This window comes from Carcharhinus amblyrhynchos, chromosome 1 (assembly GCF_965287045.1).
Source record: "Carcharhinus amblyrhynchos chromosome 1, sCarAmb.v2.hapA, whole genome shotgun sequence".
Classification (NCBI taxonomy): domain Eukaryota; kingdom Metazoa; phylum Chordata; class Chondrichthyes; order Carcharhiniformes; family Carcharhinidae; genus Carcharhinus; species Carcharhinus amblyrhynchos.
This window is the reverse complement of record NC_137324.1, coordinates 13110590-13130271: the sequence shown is the minus strand read 5'-3', so window position 1 is coordinate 13130271 and position 19682 is coordinate 13110590. Positions and strand designations below refer to the sequence as shown.

General features: G+C 43.1%; 1 protein-coding gene and 1 pseudogene across 1 annotated transcript in view; both read right to left on the bottom strand.

The window, feature by feature from the left end:
• Positions 1 to 19682, bottom strand: part of dqx1 (DEAQ box RNA-dependent ATPase 1) — a 114597-nt gene that overhangs the window by 36004 nt on the left and 58911 nt on the right. The window contains exons 5-8 of the mRNA XM_080193633.1: positions 17828 to 18070; positions 11821 to 11920; positions 6607 to 6762; positions 3281 to 3472 (exon numbers count right to left, since the gene is read on the bottom strand). Of these exons, the coding sequence (XP_080049759.1) occupies positions 3281 to 3472; positions 6607 to 6762; positions 11821 to 11920; positions 17828 to 18070 (691 nt within the window). The remainder of the gene's footprint in view (positions 1 to 3280; positions 3473 to 6606; positions 6763 to 11820; positions 11921 to 17827; positions 18071 to 19682) is intronic.
• On the bottom strand, positions 14312 to 16601 carry LOC145348310 (ADP/ATP translocase 1 pseudogene; annotated as a pseudogene).

Below are 19682 nucleotides of genomic sequence, written 5' to 3'. Positions count from 1 at the left end.
CACAAAAGGTTGCTTCAGAAGGTTAGGGTGCAGAGAGTTGGGGGTAAGGTGTTAGCGTGGATAGAGGATGGGTTGTCTAATAGGAGGCGGAGAGTTGGTATCAATGGGTGCTATTCTGATTGGCGGTTGGTGACTAGTGGAGTACCGTAGGGATCGGTGCTGGGACCTCAGCTATTTACCATTTATATAGATGATCTGGAGGAGGAGGCTGAGCGTAGGGTAACGAAATTTGCTGATGACACAAAGATGAGTGGAAAAGCAAGTTGTGCGGAGGGTGTGGAAAGTCTGCAGAGGGATCTGGATAGGCTGAGCGAGGACCTGGCAGATGGAGTACAATGTTGGCAAGTGTGAGGTTATCCACTTTGGCAGAAATAATAGTAGGAGGGATTACTATTTAAAGGGCAAAAAGCTTCCACATGCTACGGTGCAGAGGGACCTGGGGGTCCTTGTGCATGAGTTGCAAAAACCCAGTCTGCAAATGATCAAGAAGGCAAATGGGATACTGGCCTTTATAGCGAGGGGGATAGAATATAAAAGCAGCGAGGTCTTGCTGCAACTGTACAGGGCACTGGTGAGGCTGCAGCTGGAGTACTGTGTGCAGTTTTGGTCGCCACACTTGCGCAAGGATATTTTGGTCTTGGAGGGAGTGCAGAGGAGGTTCACTAGGCTGATACCGGAGATGAGGGGGCTAGACTATGAAGGGAGACTAAATAGGCTGGGTCTGTACTCAGGAGTTTAGAAGGATGGGGGGGTTCTTATAGAGACGTATAAGATAACGAAAGGGATGGATAGGGTAGAGGTAGAGAGATTCTTCCCGCTCAAAGGACAGCAGGGCTAAAGGGCACAGCCTCAAGATAAAGGGGGGGGTGCAGTTTAGAACGGAGTTGAGGAGGAACTTCTTCACTCAAAGGGTGGTGAATCTCTGGAATTCTCTGCCCGTTGAAGTGGTGGAGGCTACCTTGCTAAATATATTTAAGACACGGGTAGATAGGTTTTTGATAGACAAGGGAATTAAGGGTTATGGGGAGAAAGCGGGAAAGTGGAACTGATCCACTTCAGATCAGCCATGATCTTATTGAATGGCGGGGCAAGCTCGAAGGGCTAGATGGCCTACTCCTGCTCCTATTTCTTATGTTCTTACGTTCAAGGCACCAAATTTCTTCAAACAGAACAATGGTAAAGCCAAAGTGATCATTTTTGTCCTCCACCATAAACGCTGCTCCTTCGCCAATCCTTTGGAAATCTTCTCCCAACTATCTGTTCAGGGACATAGGAATTAGGAGCAGAAGTAGGCAAATTTGAGCCTGCTCCGCCGCTCAATCAGATTATGGCTGATCTCTCCCTGGTCTCAAATCCACCTTCCCACCTGTTCCACATATCCTCTTCCCCTTTTTTTATTAAAAATATATCTATCTCCCCCTTGAAACCATTTAACAATTCAGACTCCACCAACTAATGGGGCGAGTTCCATAAATTCACCACCCTCTGTGAAAAGTAGTTCCTCCTCATTGCAGTTTCAAATCTGACGCCTCCAATGCCACCACAGCATTCCTCAAATAAGGAGGCCAAAACTGGGCACAATACTCCAGATGTAGTCTCACCAACACCCTATACAATTGCAACAACACTTTTATACTCCAGTCCTTTTGCAATAATTGCCAACATCCTGTTCGCTTTTTTAAAAATTCACATGCTGCACTTGCATACTGAATTTCTGCGATTCATGAACACAGGCACCCAGATCCCTCTGCCCGGACGCATTTTAAATCTGTTTTCCATTTAGGTAATAATTTGCCTTTGTATTTTTTCAGGTTGAACAGTGATGAACCAAGGTGCTCTGTTCAACCCTGAACTGAACGTCAAAGTTAAATTCCTATCCAGCAGCAAAGCTGCTTACGTCAACCTGTACAACGCGGACTGCCTTGTCCACCCGTGTCTCGCTCCACTGCTGCTGAAATCCTGACCTGGGCCTTTGTCACCTCTATGTTCCATTTCTCCAACTTCCAATCGATAGGCTACCAGAACAATTAACACTTAACTCTGTGAATTCTAATCTGTTCATCCATCAGCTCCCCTCCTGATGGCTCTTTGGCCTCCAAAGCAGTGGATTTAAAATCCTAGGCCTCAGCATTATCCAATTATTTAACTTTCTGGAGCTTACATCCCTTTGTGCATCTTTCTGACTATATTTGCACATCAAACTTTCCACTCCATCTTCAGTGCAGAGCCAGTTGCTCAGGGCTAATTCTATGGAATTCCATTCGTACACCCGCACCTCTTCCCAGATTAACTGAAGAAACTTTGAGTTAGTTAGTTCTCCTAATGCTGCCTGACCAATTATCAATTCCCTTTCTTCCATCTATTTTTCTCTCTACCTATCTGAAGTATCTTTCAGGACAGTAATGATGCAAGACAGCGGCCTACGCTAATGATCTGACGACATGGGCTCAATTCACATCATGGCAGCTCATGGGATTTAACTTGAATTAATAAATCTGGATTTGAAAAATTAATCACGAAACTATCCAGTTCACTTCCACTCCAAATGACCCTTGCCAGGGATGGAAATCTCCATCCTTACCAAGTCTGGACTCCAGACCTACAAGAATATGGTCCGACTCCAAAACGCCCTAAGAAATGGTCTAGCAAGCCCTCAATTCAAGGGCAATTAGGGATGCGGCAACAAATGCTGGCCTTGTCAGCGATGCCCACATCCTATGAAAGAATAAAGAAAACTGTATCTTAAAAATATTTATTTCAAATGGTGTGATGAGGGCAAGGAGAGAAGTTACTTCAATGGGTTATATGTACCCAACGTGAAGTATGAATAGGACAAAAATCTGTTCCTTGTTAGTGGGTTTATCCACAGGATGCAGCATGATAGACCTCTCAACTACTAACTCAAGTGTTCCAGCTGATTTTCTCCACGTGTACTTTCAGTACTTGATCAAACAATGCTCGTCACCTGTATATCTTTAACAGCATAAATCGATTGGGATTGTATTCGCTGGAGTTTAGAAAAGCAGAAGTTAGCGTTATAATGGGGAATGGCAGGAGTGGAAAAATGATGCATAATCTAGCTAAAAACAAATACACATCACAGTTCAGTTTTTAAATGTCTTTAATTTTAAGACATTTCACCTACAATGGAAAAATAGTTACCGTTGAGTTATGCATAGAGTTATTGTTCTTACTATTGATAGAGATAAGAAAATATGACAAAACTGCAGAATAGTGGAACTTTGAATAGTATCTCTAAAAAAAAACAATTGATTCTTACCTATTATCATCGCAGCAATTGTTAACATCTCATTCACACAATCAAATTCACAGGATGCAAGAAGAGCTTTGGCAAGTTGAGGATCCAACGGGAATTCAGACATAATAATTCCAACTTCTGACAGGTTCCCATCATCATCTAGAGCAGCCAAATAGTCAAGATCCTCCAGTGCCTGCATCAGTGCCTCTGGGGCTGAGGGAAGATGGAGAGATATTACCGCTCTGTGTGTTTTCATTGTCTTATTATGGGTGCCAAGCAGTGGTAATTGAAGCTGGAAGGAGTCCCTCAAAACTGAAACTAGTGGCTGCTGGCCACACAATTATACTCAATGTACGACGCAGCAATCATATTGTTCCCAGAACTGAATGTATAGTGCAATTTGTTATTCACTATTTGTACAGTGTATTTGTTATTCACTAATAGCACTGTAAATAGCAATAGTAGATAATATTGTTCGTCTGCTTAAGAAGGGCAAAAGGGACAAATCCAAGGTAATTACAGGCCTGCGAGCCATACATCAGTGGTGGGAAATTATTGTAGAAGGCCCTTAGGGATAGAATGTACTCACATCTGGAGGAGAATAGGCTTATTAGCAACAGACAGCATGGCTTTGTGAAGGGGAAGTCATGATTCTCAAACAATCCAAAGATGCGCAGGTTAGGTTGATTGGCCAAGTTAAATTTCCCCTAGTGTCGGGGGATTAGCAGGATAAATTAGGGTTACGGGAATAGGGCCTGCATGGGATTGTAGTTGGTACAGACCCAATGGGCTGAACGGTGTCCCTCTGTACTGTAGGGATTTTATGAAACCTGATTGAGTTATTTGAGGAAGTGACAAGAAATTGAACAGGGCAGCGGATGTTGTATACGTGGACTTTAGTAAAGCCTTCGATCAGACTCCTCATGGCAGACTGATACAGAAGGTGAAGTCGCATGGGATCTGAGGTGAGCTGGTCAGGTGGATGCAAAACTTGCTTGGGCATAGAAAGCAGAGTAGCAGCACTGGAAGGATACTTTTCTAAATGGAGGTCTGTGACAAGCGATCCGTACTGGAACCTCTGTCATTTGTAATATATATATAAAATAATTTGGAGGAAAATGTAGGTGCTCTGATTAGTAAATTTGCAGGTGATACAAAAATTAGGAGAGTAGCAGAGAGAGTGAGGAGGATTGTCAGAGGATACAGCAGGGTATAAAATCGACTGGAGACCTGGGATCAAAGATGGCAGGTGGACAAATATGTGGTGATGCAATTTTGAAGGTCTACTGCAGAAGGAAAGTAAGTGGTAGAGCCCTTAGAAATATTAGCATACAGAAGGATCTAGGCATGCAGATCCACAGTTCCTTGAAGGTGGCATCTCAGGTGGACAAGGTGTTCGGGATGTTGAGTATAAGAATCGGAAAATGTTATAGGCTTTGTTTAGGCCACATACGGAATGTGGGTACAATTCTGGACACCACACTACTGGAAGGATGTTGATGCATTGGAAAGGGTGCAGAAGAGATTCACCAGGATGTTGAAGAATGTGGGTTATGAAGAAAAGTTGAACAAACTTGGATTGTTTTCATTTGTGTGTCAGAGGATGAGGAGGGACCTGATAGAGGTTTATAAGATTATGACAGGCTTGGATAGAGTGGATAGTCAGAGTCTTTTTCCCAGGATTGAGGGATCAATTACCTGGGGGTCACAGGTTGAGAGCGGGGTGGCGGGGGAGCAGGAGTGTAAAAGAGATGTAAGGGGCGTGTTTTTCACACAGAGGGTGGTGAATGCCTGGAACTCACTGCTGGAGGAGGTGGTGGAAGCAGTTTCTATAACAACGTTCAAGAGACATCTGGATAGATATATGAATAGGCAGGGAATAGCGGGATACAGACCACACAGGGGCCTGTTCATGTGTTATTCTATTCTTTGTTCAGCATCAAGGGAAGACTTGACATAAGGCTAAAAACAATTTGATTTCTATGCTGACCATTAAGACCTTGTATAATTTGTCTTGAATTGCAATTTTATAAAATTGGAAGGGGAAACCAGTTAGGCTCATTATCCAATAGCCTCCCCCCACACCCCCAAGCCAAATATTTAACTTTTTAAAACTACTGGAGATTTTCTGCCCCAGAAAGCAGTCGATGCTCAATCACTGAATATATCCAAGATCAAATCAATAGATTCTTACTGGAAAAACTCAGTAGGTCTGGCGGCATCTGTGGGCCGAGAAGCAAGACTTAGCTTTTCTAGTCCAACGTGACTCTTTTTCATTACTTGGCCTATGTAAAGATTCAGACATTCCCACAGCCGCAATATCCACCTTTTCAACTGATACTTGTTTCAGAGATAATGGGAGGGATGGTGGCATGATGCTAATCCCGAGGCCCAGACTAATCATTTGGGCGCATGGGTTCAAATCCCACCATGACAACTGGTAAAATTTAAATTCAATTGATAAAAATATGCAACTACAAGCTAGTCTCAGTAATGGTCCCCATGGAACTATCATTGATTGTGTAGAAATCCATCTGGTTCACTAATGCCTTTTGGGGAAGGAAATGTGCCATCCTTCCCTGGTCTGTCCCAGAGCCACAGCAATGTGGTTGACTCCCAACTGCCCTCTCAAATGGCCTAGCAAGCCACTCAGTTCAAGTGCGATAAACGTTGTCCTTGATGGTGGCACCCACATTCCTTGAAAGAATATTTTTTTTTACAATTGCAACATCCTTAAGAACAATCATCTTGGACTGGAAAAGATGTCTGTTTCTCTCTCCACAGATGCCACCAGATCTGACGAGTTTTACCAGCGCTTTCTGTTTTTATTTCAGATTTTGGGCATCCACAGCATTTTATTTTTGTATCAATCGATCCTTGTACACAAAAGGAAATTAAAGAATGGGGTGAATTTGCGGGAAAGTGGAGTTAAGGTAAAAGACTGGTTTTGAGTGGATTTCCTCCGGGTATGCCAGTTTCCTCCCATAGTCTAAAGATGTGCCGGTTACGTGGATTGGCCACGCTAAATTGCCCCTTAGTGTCAGGGAAATTAGAAGGCTATTTATGTGAGTTTGCAGGGTTAGGACCTGGGTGGGATTGTTGTCGGTGCAGGCTTGATGGGTTGAATGGCCTCCTTCTGCACTGTAGGGATTCTATGATGGAACATTAAATTCAGAGGACAAATGATCTATTCCTACTTCTATTTCTTACGTTCTGAAGCATCACAGAAACTACACAAAAAATGACAGAGGATTCATACTTCAGTTCATTTCAAAAATTATTCTTTTCACATGACTGGATATTCTGGGCCAATGTGTGCACCATACAAATTACTGTGTTGCCTTTACCTGGCCTATCCAAGAAGTCACACTGCCCCATATCTGCAATATCTAGCCTCTTCAGCAGTAGAACCAGGTGACTGAGGTTTGTTTCAGACACTCGAGGTGGTGGAACATCCGGCATCTCATTGTGGAATGCTTCAGAGTACAAGCGGAAGCACTTCCCTGAAAAGACAAATACGCAATGTGAATCAGCTCTTAAAACGTCACCTCCATAGCACTTCCAGGCAACATGCCTTGCATATCTTGGGTTATCCAGAGTGAAGGGTCCAGATTTCTATAGCTTCCTCACAACTCACAATCTTGACCAAAAGGTGGTTCTTCTCATCACTGTCTCCAATGTCTCAGTAACCTGAAATAGGACTTCTTTGCTGAGTAGTTTAATTGATTTTGTAGACTGCCGCTTTGTATCATGTGGCCATGGTTAGCATTGAGTCTAAGGTTACAAATTCTCTTAACATTTCATTTGAGCTATTTTAATACCAGATGGCAGGGATATTTCTTATTTTTCCACCCAATGGATAGTATTTTGGATTTGTCTGAATTGAAGTTCACCTGCGGGCACACCTATTAAACCTAGAAACAGGTGTTCTATTGAGTAGCCCTGTTTAATTATGGCTTTGTAATTTTATCTGAGAGAGATACCACCCACTAGAATTCTCTCACCTAAATGGGTGAGCGCCAGCGATCCCAGAACGCCAACTGGAATGCCATTCTCCAGCTGTTTCTGTCCAAACGGTGCGCACCTCCAATACACGGCGAATTAATGGTGGTCACCTGGGCTGGTAACTGGAAATTTTTTTTCCTGTTCTTGATTCCAAAAATAACTCCTGAAGAACCATCTTTTCGAAAGGTGTTTTTTTAATTGAAAAGAAGTGTCCCTCGAATATGGGCTATGTTGGTATTTGCTGCATTTGCTCCTGATCCATAGTTGTCCTGACTGCGTGGTTTGCTGCACCACTTCAAGGAGTGTAAAGAAGCATCTATACAGGGTGGGATTCTCCGGCCTCCTAGTTACGTGTTTCCTGCTGGCGGGAGCTGGCACTTTGCTTGCAAGCGGCGGGATTCTCTGGTCCCAATGCTGTCAATGGGAATTCCCACTGTGTCACTCCACGCCAGCAGGAAACCCGCGAACTGGGCTGCACTGCCGGCAGGACTGTAGAATCCGGCCATAGTGTGTGACCACAGTCAGACGCGAGTTTGATTGATTATACAGGGCAGGTTTCCGTTTTTCCGGTGCTCACCCAAAAATTACTTACCAAATTTATTAAATTTAGTTCCATAACTTATGTTGGGATTTAAACTCTCAATCTCTCAGGCCACTAACAAAAATGCGTTTCTTTAAAGTTGTTTTAAAAAAAAACATGATTTTTCAATATGAAAAGATGGACACTAACCACTATTTTCAAAACTACTTGTAGCTACATAATCGAGTGCAAACAGGAGTGATTTTCCACAGTCTTTCAAACTTTTAAAATAATCATTCCATACTTCTGTGATGATATTTACATGCATCAGACATTAGCTAATCAAAGGCATGAATGTCTGGCAATGCTGTGCTAAACAGGCTCCTGCCAACTTCCCTTTGATCTCTAATGTGCTCCCCTCCAGCCTCAGGGCTGAGAGTTTACACTCAAATTTTCTCATGCTTTCTTTCACTGAGACACCAAATGGTGCTGGAGTAGCCTCTAAACTAGTTTATAAATAAGTTGGGGTATTTAAAAGATTGACGCTACTTTCAAAACTACTGTATTTGTGGCCGGAGTAGCCTTCCATCATTATTTGCATGCATGAACATGGGTTGTTCTTGACTCCTTTTCTCTTCTGCCTTGGAATTCTCCAACAGTCCACTGCTCAATAAAGAGCATTGTCACAGTTCTCTTCACAATGTTGTTTAAAGTTAATTTATTAGTGTCACAAGTAACACTGTAATGGCATTAATGTGAAAATCCCTTAGTTGCCTCACTCATGCGCCTATTTGGGTACACTGAGGGAGAATTTAGCACGGCCAATACACCTAACCAGCATGTCTTTTGCACTGTGGGAGGAAACCGGAGTTCCCAGAGAAAACACACACAGACACGGGGAGAACATGTAGACTTCGCGCACAGTGACTCAATGACCTGGGAATCTTTCCCTGGCGCTGTGAGGCAGCAGTGCTAATCATTGTGCCACCATGCCGCTTCATAGATAAATTTAAGATATTATGGAGTTCATCACCTTCAACAAAACAGTTTTTAAATTACAGCACTAAGTCAAAGATATCTTCTTACCTATTTTGTTGTTAATGAGTCTCAGGCAAATACTTACTGCAAGTCAGGCTGTCAAATAATTTCACTTTTCTTTTCAATTTTCATATTAGGCAAAGATGCGTTTCTTTAAAGTTGTTTAAAAAGAATCAGGATATTTCAATATGAAAAGCTGGGCACTAACCACTATTTTCAAAACTACTTCATTTGTGGCTACATAATAAAATGTAAGCAGAAGTGGTTTTCCCACAGAGTCTTTCAAACTTTTTAAATAATCATTCCACATTTCAGTGATGACATTTACATGCTCAGACATGAGCACGAACGTCTGGCAATGCTGTGACAAACATTCCTGCCAATTTCCTTCGATTTCTAATGTGTTTGCCTTCAGGCTGGGGCCTGTGAACTTACACTCAAAATTTCTCCCGCTTTCTTTCACTGAGACACAACAATGTGGTGGAAGGCTACTCCTGTTGCCTGTAGAGACATAGGAATCGCAAGATGAGAAAAAAAGACTGTGGTCCATCTGGTGCAACTTCTACCTAGTTGCTAGTCATATGATAAAACGATAACAAAGTCAATGACTAGTTGTAGCAACCCCTCTCCATCGACTACAAAAGACCCAAGACACGAGACAAAAAACATGAGGTAAAGTTATAGCACAGGAGGTGGCCATTTGGCCCATCTTGCCAGCCCAAGGACACGCGGGTGCCCTTTCTAATCCCACTTTCCTACACCTAGCCCACAGCCCTGTAGCTTACAACACGCAAGGTGCAGATCTTTTAAGAAGAGTTTAGGGTTTCTGCCTCCACCAACAACTCATAGCGAAACCCAGACACCCACTACCCACTATGTACAAAAAGTTCTTCCTCATGCCCTCTTTACACCTATTGCCACTTGTATTGAATCCGTGTCCCCTGGTTCTAGAACTCTCCACCACGTGAACCTTTTTATCCTGTCCATTCCCATCATAATTTTGTACAGCTGAATCAAGTCACCTCTCAGCCTTCTTTGTTCCAAGGAAAACAACAAAAATAATTCCAATCGCTCCAATCTCTCCTCATAGCTACACATTTATAGCCCTGGCAACATTCTTGTAAACCACCTCTACATTCTCTCCAGAGCAATTACGTCCTTCATGTAACGTGGTGACCAGAAATGACTAATACGCCAGTTGTGGTCTCACCAGTATTGTATACAGTTCCAAAATTATACCCTCATTTATATGTTCTATACCTCTGCCAATGAAGGACAGCACTCCATACGCCTTCTTTACCACCTTGTCTACTTGAACTGTTGATATTAGGGGCCTACGTACTTGCACACCAAGATCTCTCACTTCATCGACCGCTCAAAGGATAGTCCCACTTAGAGTATTCCCTATAACTGTTTCGCCTCCCTAAATGCACGCCTAAATGCATTTAGTGGTGAAAAACTTAGTTCCGAAGCTATTATTCCTCTTAACTCTGTTATCCTCACTGCACGTCATGTCCCGGATGAAACGCCATATCATAACTATAGGCTCGAAAGAAGAAGAGAAAGAGACTGCAATGTTCACTTTCTGGAGTTGGGTCACAGTGTCGACGCCACCGTGCTGGCCATAAGGCACAGTGGTTAGCACTGCTGCGTCACAGCACCAGGGACCCGGGTTTGATTCCCAGCTTGGGTCACTGTCTGTGTGGAATCTGCATGTTCTCCCCATGTCTGTGTGGAATTCCTCCAGGTGCTCCAGTTCCCTCCCATAGTCTGAAAGACATGCTGGTTAGGGTGCATTGTCCATGCTAAATTCTCCCTCCGTGTATCCAAACAGGCGCCAGAGTATGACGACTTGGGGATTTTCACAGTAACTTCATTGTAGTGTAAGCCTACTTGTGACTCTAATAAAAGTAAATAAACGGTAATTAAATTTGCCGAATTTGGTGCGAGTTACAACATGGGCAGCAGGACTTTGGACAGTGGAGGGTAGAAAAGTGTGTGTCTAAATAGTCAAAAGGTACACGTTTAAAAAGGTACAAGTGAGATTCAGCAGGAGAGAAGTGGAGGTTAGGCTCGCATCAGGCAATGTTATTTGGGTGGAAATAGGTGGCCTTAGTGATGACACAGAAGCTTGTCTCATTATTTTTACTTTGAATAATTTGAGATTAACCTTTATTCTGACAACTTTTAGGGCCATTATTAGATAGAATCTTGCAAGCAGGCTCCACAAGTGCAGACATTAATGCATTAAATCAAAAACAGACAATGTTGCACATTCCCAGCAGGTCTGACCGTATCTGTGGAGGGGGAATAGTAGCACAGTGGTTAGCAGTGCTGCCTCACAGCGCCAGGGACCCAAGTTCGATTCCTGGCTCGGGTCACTGTGTAGAGCCTGCACGTTCTCCCTGTGTCTGCATGAATTTTCTCCAGGTGTTCCAGTTGCCTCCCACAGTCCAAAGATGTGCGGGTTAGGTTGACTGGCCATGCTAAATTGCCCCTTAGTGCCAAGGAGGATTAGCAGGATAAATGTGAGGTTACAAGGAGAGGGTCTGGGTGGGATTGTGGTCGGTGCAGTGCTCTTTCTGCACCGTAGGGATCCTATGGAACAGAGTGAATGTTTCAAGTCTGGATAACCTTTCGTTAGAGCATTAAATCACCTTGTTCCGCACGGGTACAATCTACAAGTAAACACCTACAGTGTACAGTCTATCAAACTATCTTGCAAACAAATCAACTGTTATTTTTTGGGTGCTGCTGCTACCAATACATGATCAGGCAAAAAGCTTCAACTTATCACAGCTTTCCCAAAGGCAAGTCACAGAGAACCTTAAAATGTTCTAAATTATGGAGCTACACAAAATTTCCACTTTATTATTTTGACTCGCTTGTACAGCCAAAGAAAAAAAGTGCAACAGTGCCTGCTCAGAATAGCTGGTGGAAGCTCCACACACATTATCTTGAACTGACCTTTGACATTTTACTCGCCTGCATTTCTTACCTGGGCAGGTGTGGCCTAATCTCTGCCACCTCAGCTCAGCCTGGCTCTTGCTAATTGGCTGAACGACCTGAGAATCGGCCCGAATGCGAGGATTGTATACCTGGGGGTAAACCAAAACATCTAGTAAATATATCCTAACAATTAAATCTTTATGTACTGTGTCTCGGGTCTCATTTTGACAGGTTTAGACAGTTGATTTGGGGACGGGGGAGAACAGAAAAAAAAAGCCCTTCAGGAAAATAACGCACTTCAAAGTTAATAAAGCTTGACAAATTATACAGGCAAGAATTTACAGCCTCGCTCGTCTCGAAATCATAAAATCCCACCTGAGGTCAATGGACATTTCCATTGTTCATCCCTCGCCCACTCCAATTCAGGCGGGGCAGTAAAATTGGCACCTACAAGTTTAAAGAAGCAGTAGTATTTTGTTTATTGATCAACACACTCCTGAGTTTAACACTGGCTAAAAGCAAATTACTGCGGAATGTGAAACCAAAAGAAAAAAAAAATGTTGAAAAACCTCAGCAGGTCTGGCATCATCTGGAAGGAGAGAAATGCAGTTTAGAAGAATGGGAGCTGATCTTATTGAAACATACAAGATTCTGAAGGGGCTTACCTGGGTAGACACTGAGCGGCTGTTTCCCCAGCTGGGAATTTTAGAAAATGGAGGCACAATTTCAGAATAAGTAGAATTAGAACTGAGATGAGCAGATATTTCTTCACCCAAAGGATCTTTGAAATTCTCTACATGAGAGAGCTATGGATGCTCCATTGTTTGAATATATTTAAGGCTGGGATGGACAATTTTGGCCTATCAGAGAATAAAGGAACATAGGGGCAAGCAGGAGATTGGAATTGAGGCCAAAGATCAGTCATAATTGTAATGAATGGTGCAGCAGGCTTGAGGGGCCGTGTGGGCTATTCCCATTTCCATTTTTCTTTCCTTTTTGTTAAAGTTTTAAAGTTTAAAGTTTATTTATTAGTGCCACAAGTTGGCTTACATTAACACTGCAAAGTTACTGCGACAATCCCCTAGTCACCACACTCCGGCACCTGTTCGGGTAGACTGAGGGAGAATTTAGCATGGCCGATGCACCTAACCAGCACATCTTTCAGACTCTGGGAGGAAACCGGAGCACCCAGAGGAGATCCACGTAGACACAGATAGAGTGTGCAGATTTCGCACAGGCAGTTTCCCAGGCCAGGAATTGAACCCAGGTCGCTGGCACAGCGGCAGAAGCGCCACTGTGCCACCTTGCTCCCCAATGTCAACTCCATTATAACTGAAAGTACTGGAGCTATGGGAACATTTCAACATAGATTCAGCAGAATAAACCAGGCACAAGAGAAGACGGTTGCAGCGAGACTTAAAACAAGAAATGTGTTTATTGAAGGAGAGGAGAATTAGAAGATACCTATCCAAAGTGTTCAAATTATGAAAGAGTTTGAGAGGCTAAGTCATGAATGACTGACATGGTGGGGGGTGTGACATTTTCCCCCCAGATACAAAGCTGTGAGGTTAAGGATTGCATTTTAAAACAAGATTACTGAAGCTTGGTGAAATCACCAATCCCAGGAAGGAATGAACTCAAAGCTGTGCTAAGAATTTAAAAAGGAAAAGTGGGAAAGAATAGGGAAATTAAATTGGAGAGAGTGAGTTGTTAGAACATAATTAATACTAACTGATATTGTGATAATTAGAGTAGGGATTTGGAGAATTGATCAATACCAAGGAATCAATCAACACAAGTGAAATAGTGGATTCATGAATAGTAACTTGAATTTATACTGCATCTTGAAATGAATAAACGCCCCCTCCAGGACAGTTGGAAGAGGGGCACATTTCATTTATCTGTTTTCAGGGCATGGATGCCACTGACAGACTACATTTATTGCCCATGCTGATTGTTTTTAGTCCAATGTCCAGTTGGGGAATTAGAAGCTAATCATGTCGTGGGAAAATGCAGTCAAACTTAAAATTTGCAGGTTTCCTTCTCCAGTGGTCATATCTACCCTGCTCTGCTTGTAGCTACTCTTACCAGGCAAACTGCTGTCATGGCAGATCATGCATACCTGTTTTGCACCATCCTCACAAATCCACTATAGCTCATCTGCAATCACAATGCGACATCCATCATCCAACTATGCCTTGGTCAACCCCTCTTTCTGCTGCCCTCCACTCTGCCCTCTAGGAGAGATCTTTGTAGCTTTCCATATCTGATCAAATGGCCAAAGGTTTCTTTTCTGGATCCGATTGAATAATTTTGGTGACAGTGCACAGCCTTGTTGTACCCTTTGCTTGAAATGATGGCACAGTGGTTTGCACTGCTGCCTCACAGCAAGAGGAATCTGGGTTGAATTCCCAGCTTTGGTCACTGTCTGTACGGAGTTTGCATGTTCTCTTCGTTTCTACATAGACAATTCATGATTTTGTCCCATCAGCATGAAATGACACTCAAGTTCAGAGAATAATTATGGTCACTTAAAATGGTCACTTCACAACCCAAACCAGCAGAAACATTCCAAATCGGGCTCCCATAAATAGGTGCGACTTAATCAGTCCAAGGTATGTTACAAGTACAACACTGATGCTTGTGGTCATTTGGACAAACTTCTTGAATTCATCATACAAGACTAGCACAAAAGCACCACCCATGCCTCTGAACACATTGGGCCAGCATCCTTGAAGAAAGCTCGTTCGCCCTCATCTCGAAGGATCTTCCTCCAGCATGTTCCTTTGTACATAATATCAGCTCCTCTCTGACCAGGCCGCATCATACGACCACGAACAGTGTCAAATGGGTAGGAAGTTACACCAGCAACAGCCGATACCGTCTGAGCTATCATCCAACTGACCACAATGTGGGTGTTCTTAGGATTTGGGAGCATTGCTTTAGCAGTGTCATAAATGCAAAAATATGCAGCTCTGCAAATGATGATGCCTTGTTGTTGTTGTTCATCCATCATCATTGATGAGGCCCTCAACACCATTAATCATTTTGAGGCTGAATGTGGTGTGTCCGAAGATGACTGATCAGGCCAATTTGGGCATGGAACGTCCTGGCACATATTGGGCACACTTGTGTAGGCACTGTAGTTGTTGCGCAGCTCATGCTTAAGTTGTGCTTCAGCAATGCACATTGCTTCGTAAGCTTGACAGCCCTTGTGAACGAGGCAGCATCAGGTAGGACGGTTTTGTGCCAGCATTTCACAGGTGGTTGAGTCTATGTCAAGCAACTTCAGGGAGGCCTAGAGTGCGTCTTTGTAACGTTTCTTATGCCCTCCATGCGAGTGTCTTCCAGCAGAGAGTTCCCCAAAAAGGAGCTGCTTGGGTATGCGCTCGTCTGATATATGGATGACATGACCTGTCCACTGGGTTTGTGCTCTCATCAGCAGTGTGTGGATTGATGGTAGACTTGCTCTAGAGAGAACTTCAGTGTCTGGTACTTTGATGCCTTGGACAGATACATTAAAGCCCTGGCACAGCCCCCTGAGGCCATCCGACTTGAAGGTCTTGGTAAGACAGACAGTTACCCAATCCTGTGAATTCTCGCTCTGCCGAAGACTTCCCAACATCAGCAGTCAGACGTGTTCGGGCAAAGTCAAGGGGATAGACAAAACAGAGTGACGTAACACCAGCTGCACCATTGGAAGATAAATTACCAAAGTAACGCCAGAATTGCTTCATGTCGATACCATCAAGGAAAAACTGTTTGTACACATCTTTGAAAGCAAAGTTGAGAGCCTGGGTGGGGAAGTACCTTATCACATTGGCCAAATCTTGTCAGTCGCCATTTCTTGCTTCTTTCCTCCTGCTCTCTCGTTAGTTTAAATGCTTATTTTTTTTTATTTACTCCTTTTCTTCTTTCTAATTAAGGCCCTTGCAGTGGAGCCAAACACCCACTTTTTAAACTATTGCTGGCGCTGACCTCTCAACAAACACTGAAAAAAAGATGTGGTTATATTTGTGTGTCCTCATTGCAGCCAAGTAGAAAAACCACAAAATGTTACAGTTGTACAAAACATTGGTCAGGCCACATTTGGAATACTATACTGAATTCTGGTCACATTACCAGAAGGACATGGAGGCTTTGGAGAGAGTACTGAAAAGGTTTACCAGGATGTTGCCTGCTATGGAGGGTATTAGCTATGAGGAGAGATTGAATAAAATGGGATTGCTCTCCCAGGAAAGATGGAAGCTGAGGGAGTGACCTGATGGAAGCTTATAAAGTTATGAGGGGCATAGATAAGCTTAAAGCTTTTCCCCCGGGCAGGAATGACAAGGGGGCACAAGTTCAAGGGGGGAAAGGTTCAGTAGAGATGTGTGGGGGAAGTTTTCTTTTGACAGACAGGGTGGTGTGGGAGTGGGATGCACTGCCAAGTGAGGTGGTTGAAGCAGATAGATTAGCAACATTTAAGTCTTATCTTAATTGTCATATGAATGAATGGGGAATAGTTGGATATAAGCAGTTGGTCTAGATAGGACAATGTGATCGGAGCTGGCCTAGAGGGCCTGTTCTGATGCTGTACTGTTCTTTGTTTGTTCTAAAAGAAAACCCTTTTCAAAGTAACCAGGGCCTTCAAATTCCAAACTTTGGGTCTATTTTGGTATGGAAACGATTTGCTTGGCAGCGGAACAGTTCCATCAAACTAGAACGCAAACTGGTGACACTGAACTGGAACAACAAATGCCTGCCAATCCCACCATGCTCTCCCTCCACTGTATTAGTACCTGGTTATCATTCAATGCTGCATCTAAGCTATTACAAATCCTCACTCATTCATTCGAGGCCATTCAAAAAAGACTATTAAACATATGGTGGTAAGTGATCATCAGGAGTCTAGAGCACACAGCAAGGTTTGTAACCTTTCCATTCAAGTAAGATGTACGTGCTACCAACAAGAAATAGAGATGTTCTCCTTTATTGAAATATGCTATTAAAAATGAAGTGCCATTCCATGGGTTATGAATTTGGATAATGTCAGTGCAAGTTTCTTAATACTAAGATGCACAAAAACTTAAGTAAGTCCATGACAGAGGAATGAATACAAGGTTGTGCTGACAGGGTTGAATGAATTAAGCTGGGAGGAGTGCGACCACCAACTGGGCTGAATGATATCGAAGTTTTACATAGGGCTAAGCTCACAAGAACTTCGATGCTTCAACTTTTTTTATTCATTCGTAGGATATGGGTGTCATTGGCTGGCCAGCATTTATTGCCCATTCCTAGTTGCCCAAGGACAGTTGAGTCAACCATGTTGCTGTTGGTTCTGGAGTCTCATGTAGGTCAGACCAGGTAAGGACAGCAGATTTCTATCGCTAAAGGACATCAGTAAACCAGATGGGTTTTCCTGACAATCGACAGTGGTTTCATGGACATCAGTAGATTCTTAATTCCAGACTTTTTTTTTATTGAATTCAAATTCCACCCCAGGCTGTGGCAGGAATCAAACCCGGGTCCCTGGAACATTAGCTGAGTTTCTGGATTAATAGCCTAGTGATAATGCCACTGGAATCATAGAGTCCCTAAAGTGTAGAAGGAGGCCGTTTGGCCCATCGATTGTGGACTGACCACTCGGCTATCCCCTCCCCCAAACTGGCACTCGATTCACAATCTTGCTTTGAAGACTTGTGGGGAATGTGGTTAAATGTTACTCTGATGAAGCAATTGCTGCCTGCTGCTGGTGCTGAGCAGTTTGAGCTTATAAGCGGGGCTGAGTGTTTTACATACAACTTGGCACAAGCTAACCTGCCTGGGAGGGATCTGATAGGATGGGGTGCTTATTTTTCCAATGAAAAGGCAAATCAAGCAGGATATAAATTGGGTAAGTGGATCAGTTCCACTTCAGATTAGAAGTGGTCAAAAGTGTCCCAAACAGGAGGAAAACAAAACAATAAATATGCATTTGAGCGTAAAACAATTTTCTTGTGAAGTAATAGTTTGGATTAGAAATGTAATCACTAAGAGTTAAAAAAAAGTACCCAAGAGTTGAAGAGTTCACTTACATTTTTCTGTTCCATTCCAGAGTCTATTACATAAGTGACATCAATGGCGAATGAAGAATCAGCTAATGAGTCTGCAATAATGATCTTCCTCCGGTAATCCTCAAACCTCTGGTTCCAGTTTTCATAGATTTTTTGGAAGTTGCTTCCAATGCCTGAATGCAACGGGATGGGAATGAGCTCACCCAACTGAGACCCGATAGCACCCCCTTCTGTCCGTATAGCTTGACAGCAGTCTGTTATCTCCTGCAAAAAACCAGAGACAAGGTACACAAGTCACGCCAGTTGCTCGCTGGTAACAATCACCTCGTTTATGTAATGAGTTAATTGCAAATTGAAGTGAAGAACTTCCACTCCACTTCCAAGCAGTCACCTGATGACAACTCCCATCACTGCTCCTTGGCATGCCTCAGCAAAGTAATATATTTTGGAAGAAATAACAAGGGACAATACAAGCTAAATGGCACAATGTTAAACAGGATGCAAGACGACAGCACCTACTATTCACATATATAAATCTTTAAAGAGATTAGAAAGTGTTTAGGCTGCTGTTTTATAAACAAAGCTTGGCTTTATAAACAGAAACCGAGTGTGCAAAAGCAATAATGTTTAGAAATCATTGGTTAGGCGTCAGCTGAAGAACTGTGTCAATTTCTGGGTGGCAAACTTCTAAGGAAGTTATCAAGGCCTTTAGCATAGGGGGCAGAGAAAGAAATGTGGTAAGGTAGCACAGTGGTTAGCACTGCTGCCTCACAGCACCAGATCTGATTCCCGGCTTGGGTCACTGTCTGCTTGGAGTTTGCACATTCTCCCCATGTCTGCATGGGTTTCCTCCCGCAGTCTGAAAGACATGCTAGTTAGGTGCGTTGACCCGAACAGACACTGAAGCGTGGCAAAAAGGGGAATTTTATTGCAGTGTTAATGTAAGCCTTACTTGTGATTAATTAATAAACTTTAAAGTTTTTGTATAGCAAGATATTATGATGAAAATGAACTGCCTGAAAGGGTGATGGAAGCAGATTCTGGATAGATATTTTAAAGGAATAAATGTGCAAGGTTGTGTGGAACAGGAGAATGGATAGTTCTTTCAAAGGGACAACACAACCACGATGGGCTAATTACATTCTTCTCTACCACATAATTCTGTGAAAGGTTACTTCATGTTAATTGTTCGCTGGTAAATAGGCAGTTGTTTCCTGGTTAAGTTAATTAATCGCAAATTGAAGTAAAGAACTTCCTCTCCACTTCAAGCACACACTTGGTGATAACTCCCATCACTGCTCCTGGGCATGCCCACAACAGCATAATATATTTTGGAAGAAATAACAAGCTGGAAAAATGACCGGAGAAATCGCAGATGAATTTAATCTAGACAAATGCAAGGTGAATCATTTTGGTAGATCTAATTCAGGTGGGAGCTACCAAATAAATGGCAGAACCATCAGGGGCATAGATACACAAAGATCTGGGAGTACAGGTCCACAGATCCTTAACAGTGGCAGCACAGATGGAAAAGGTGGTGAAGAAAGCATATAAGAACATAAGAAATAGGAGCAGGAGTAGGCCATCTAACCCTTCGAGCCTGCCCCGCCATTCAATAAGATCATGGCTGATCTGTTGTGGCTCAGTTCCACTTTCCCGCCCTCTCCCCATAACCCTTAATCCCCTCTCTTATCAAGAACCCATCAACCCGCTTCCTAAAAATATTTAGCGAGGCAGCCTCCACCACTTCAACGGGCAGAGAATTCCAGAGATTCACCACCCTTTGAGTGAAGAAGTTCCTCCTCAACTCTGTTCTAAACCGCCTCCCCTTTATCTTGAGGCTGTGCCCCCTAGTCCTACTGTCTTTTTTGAGCGG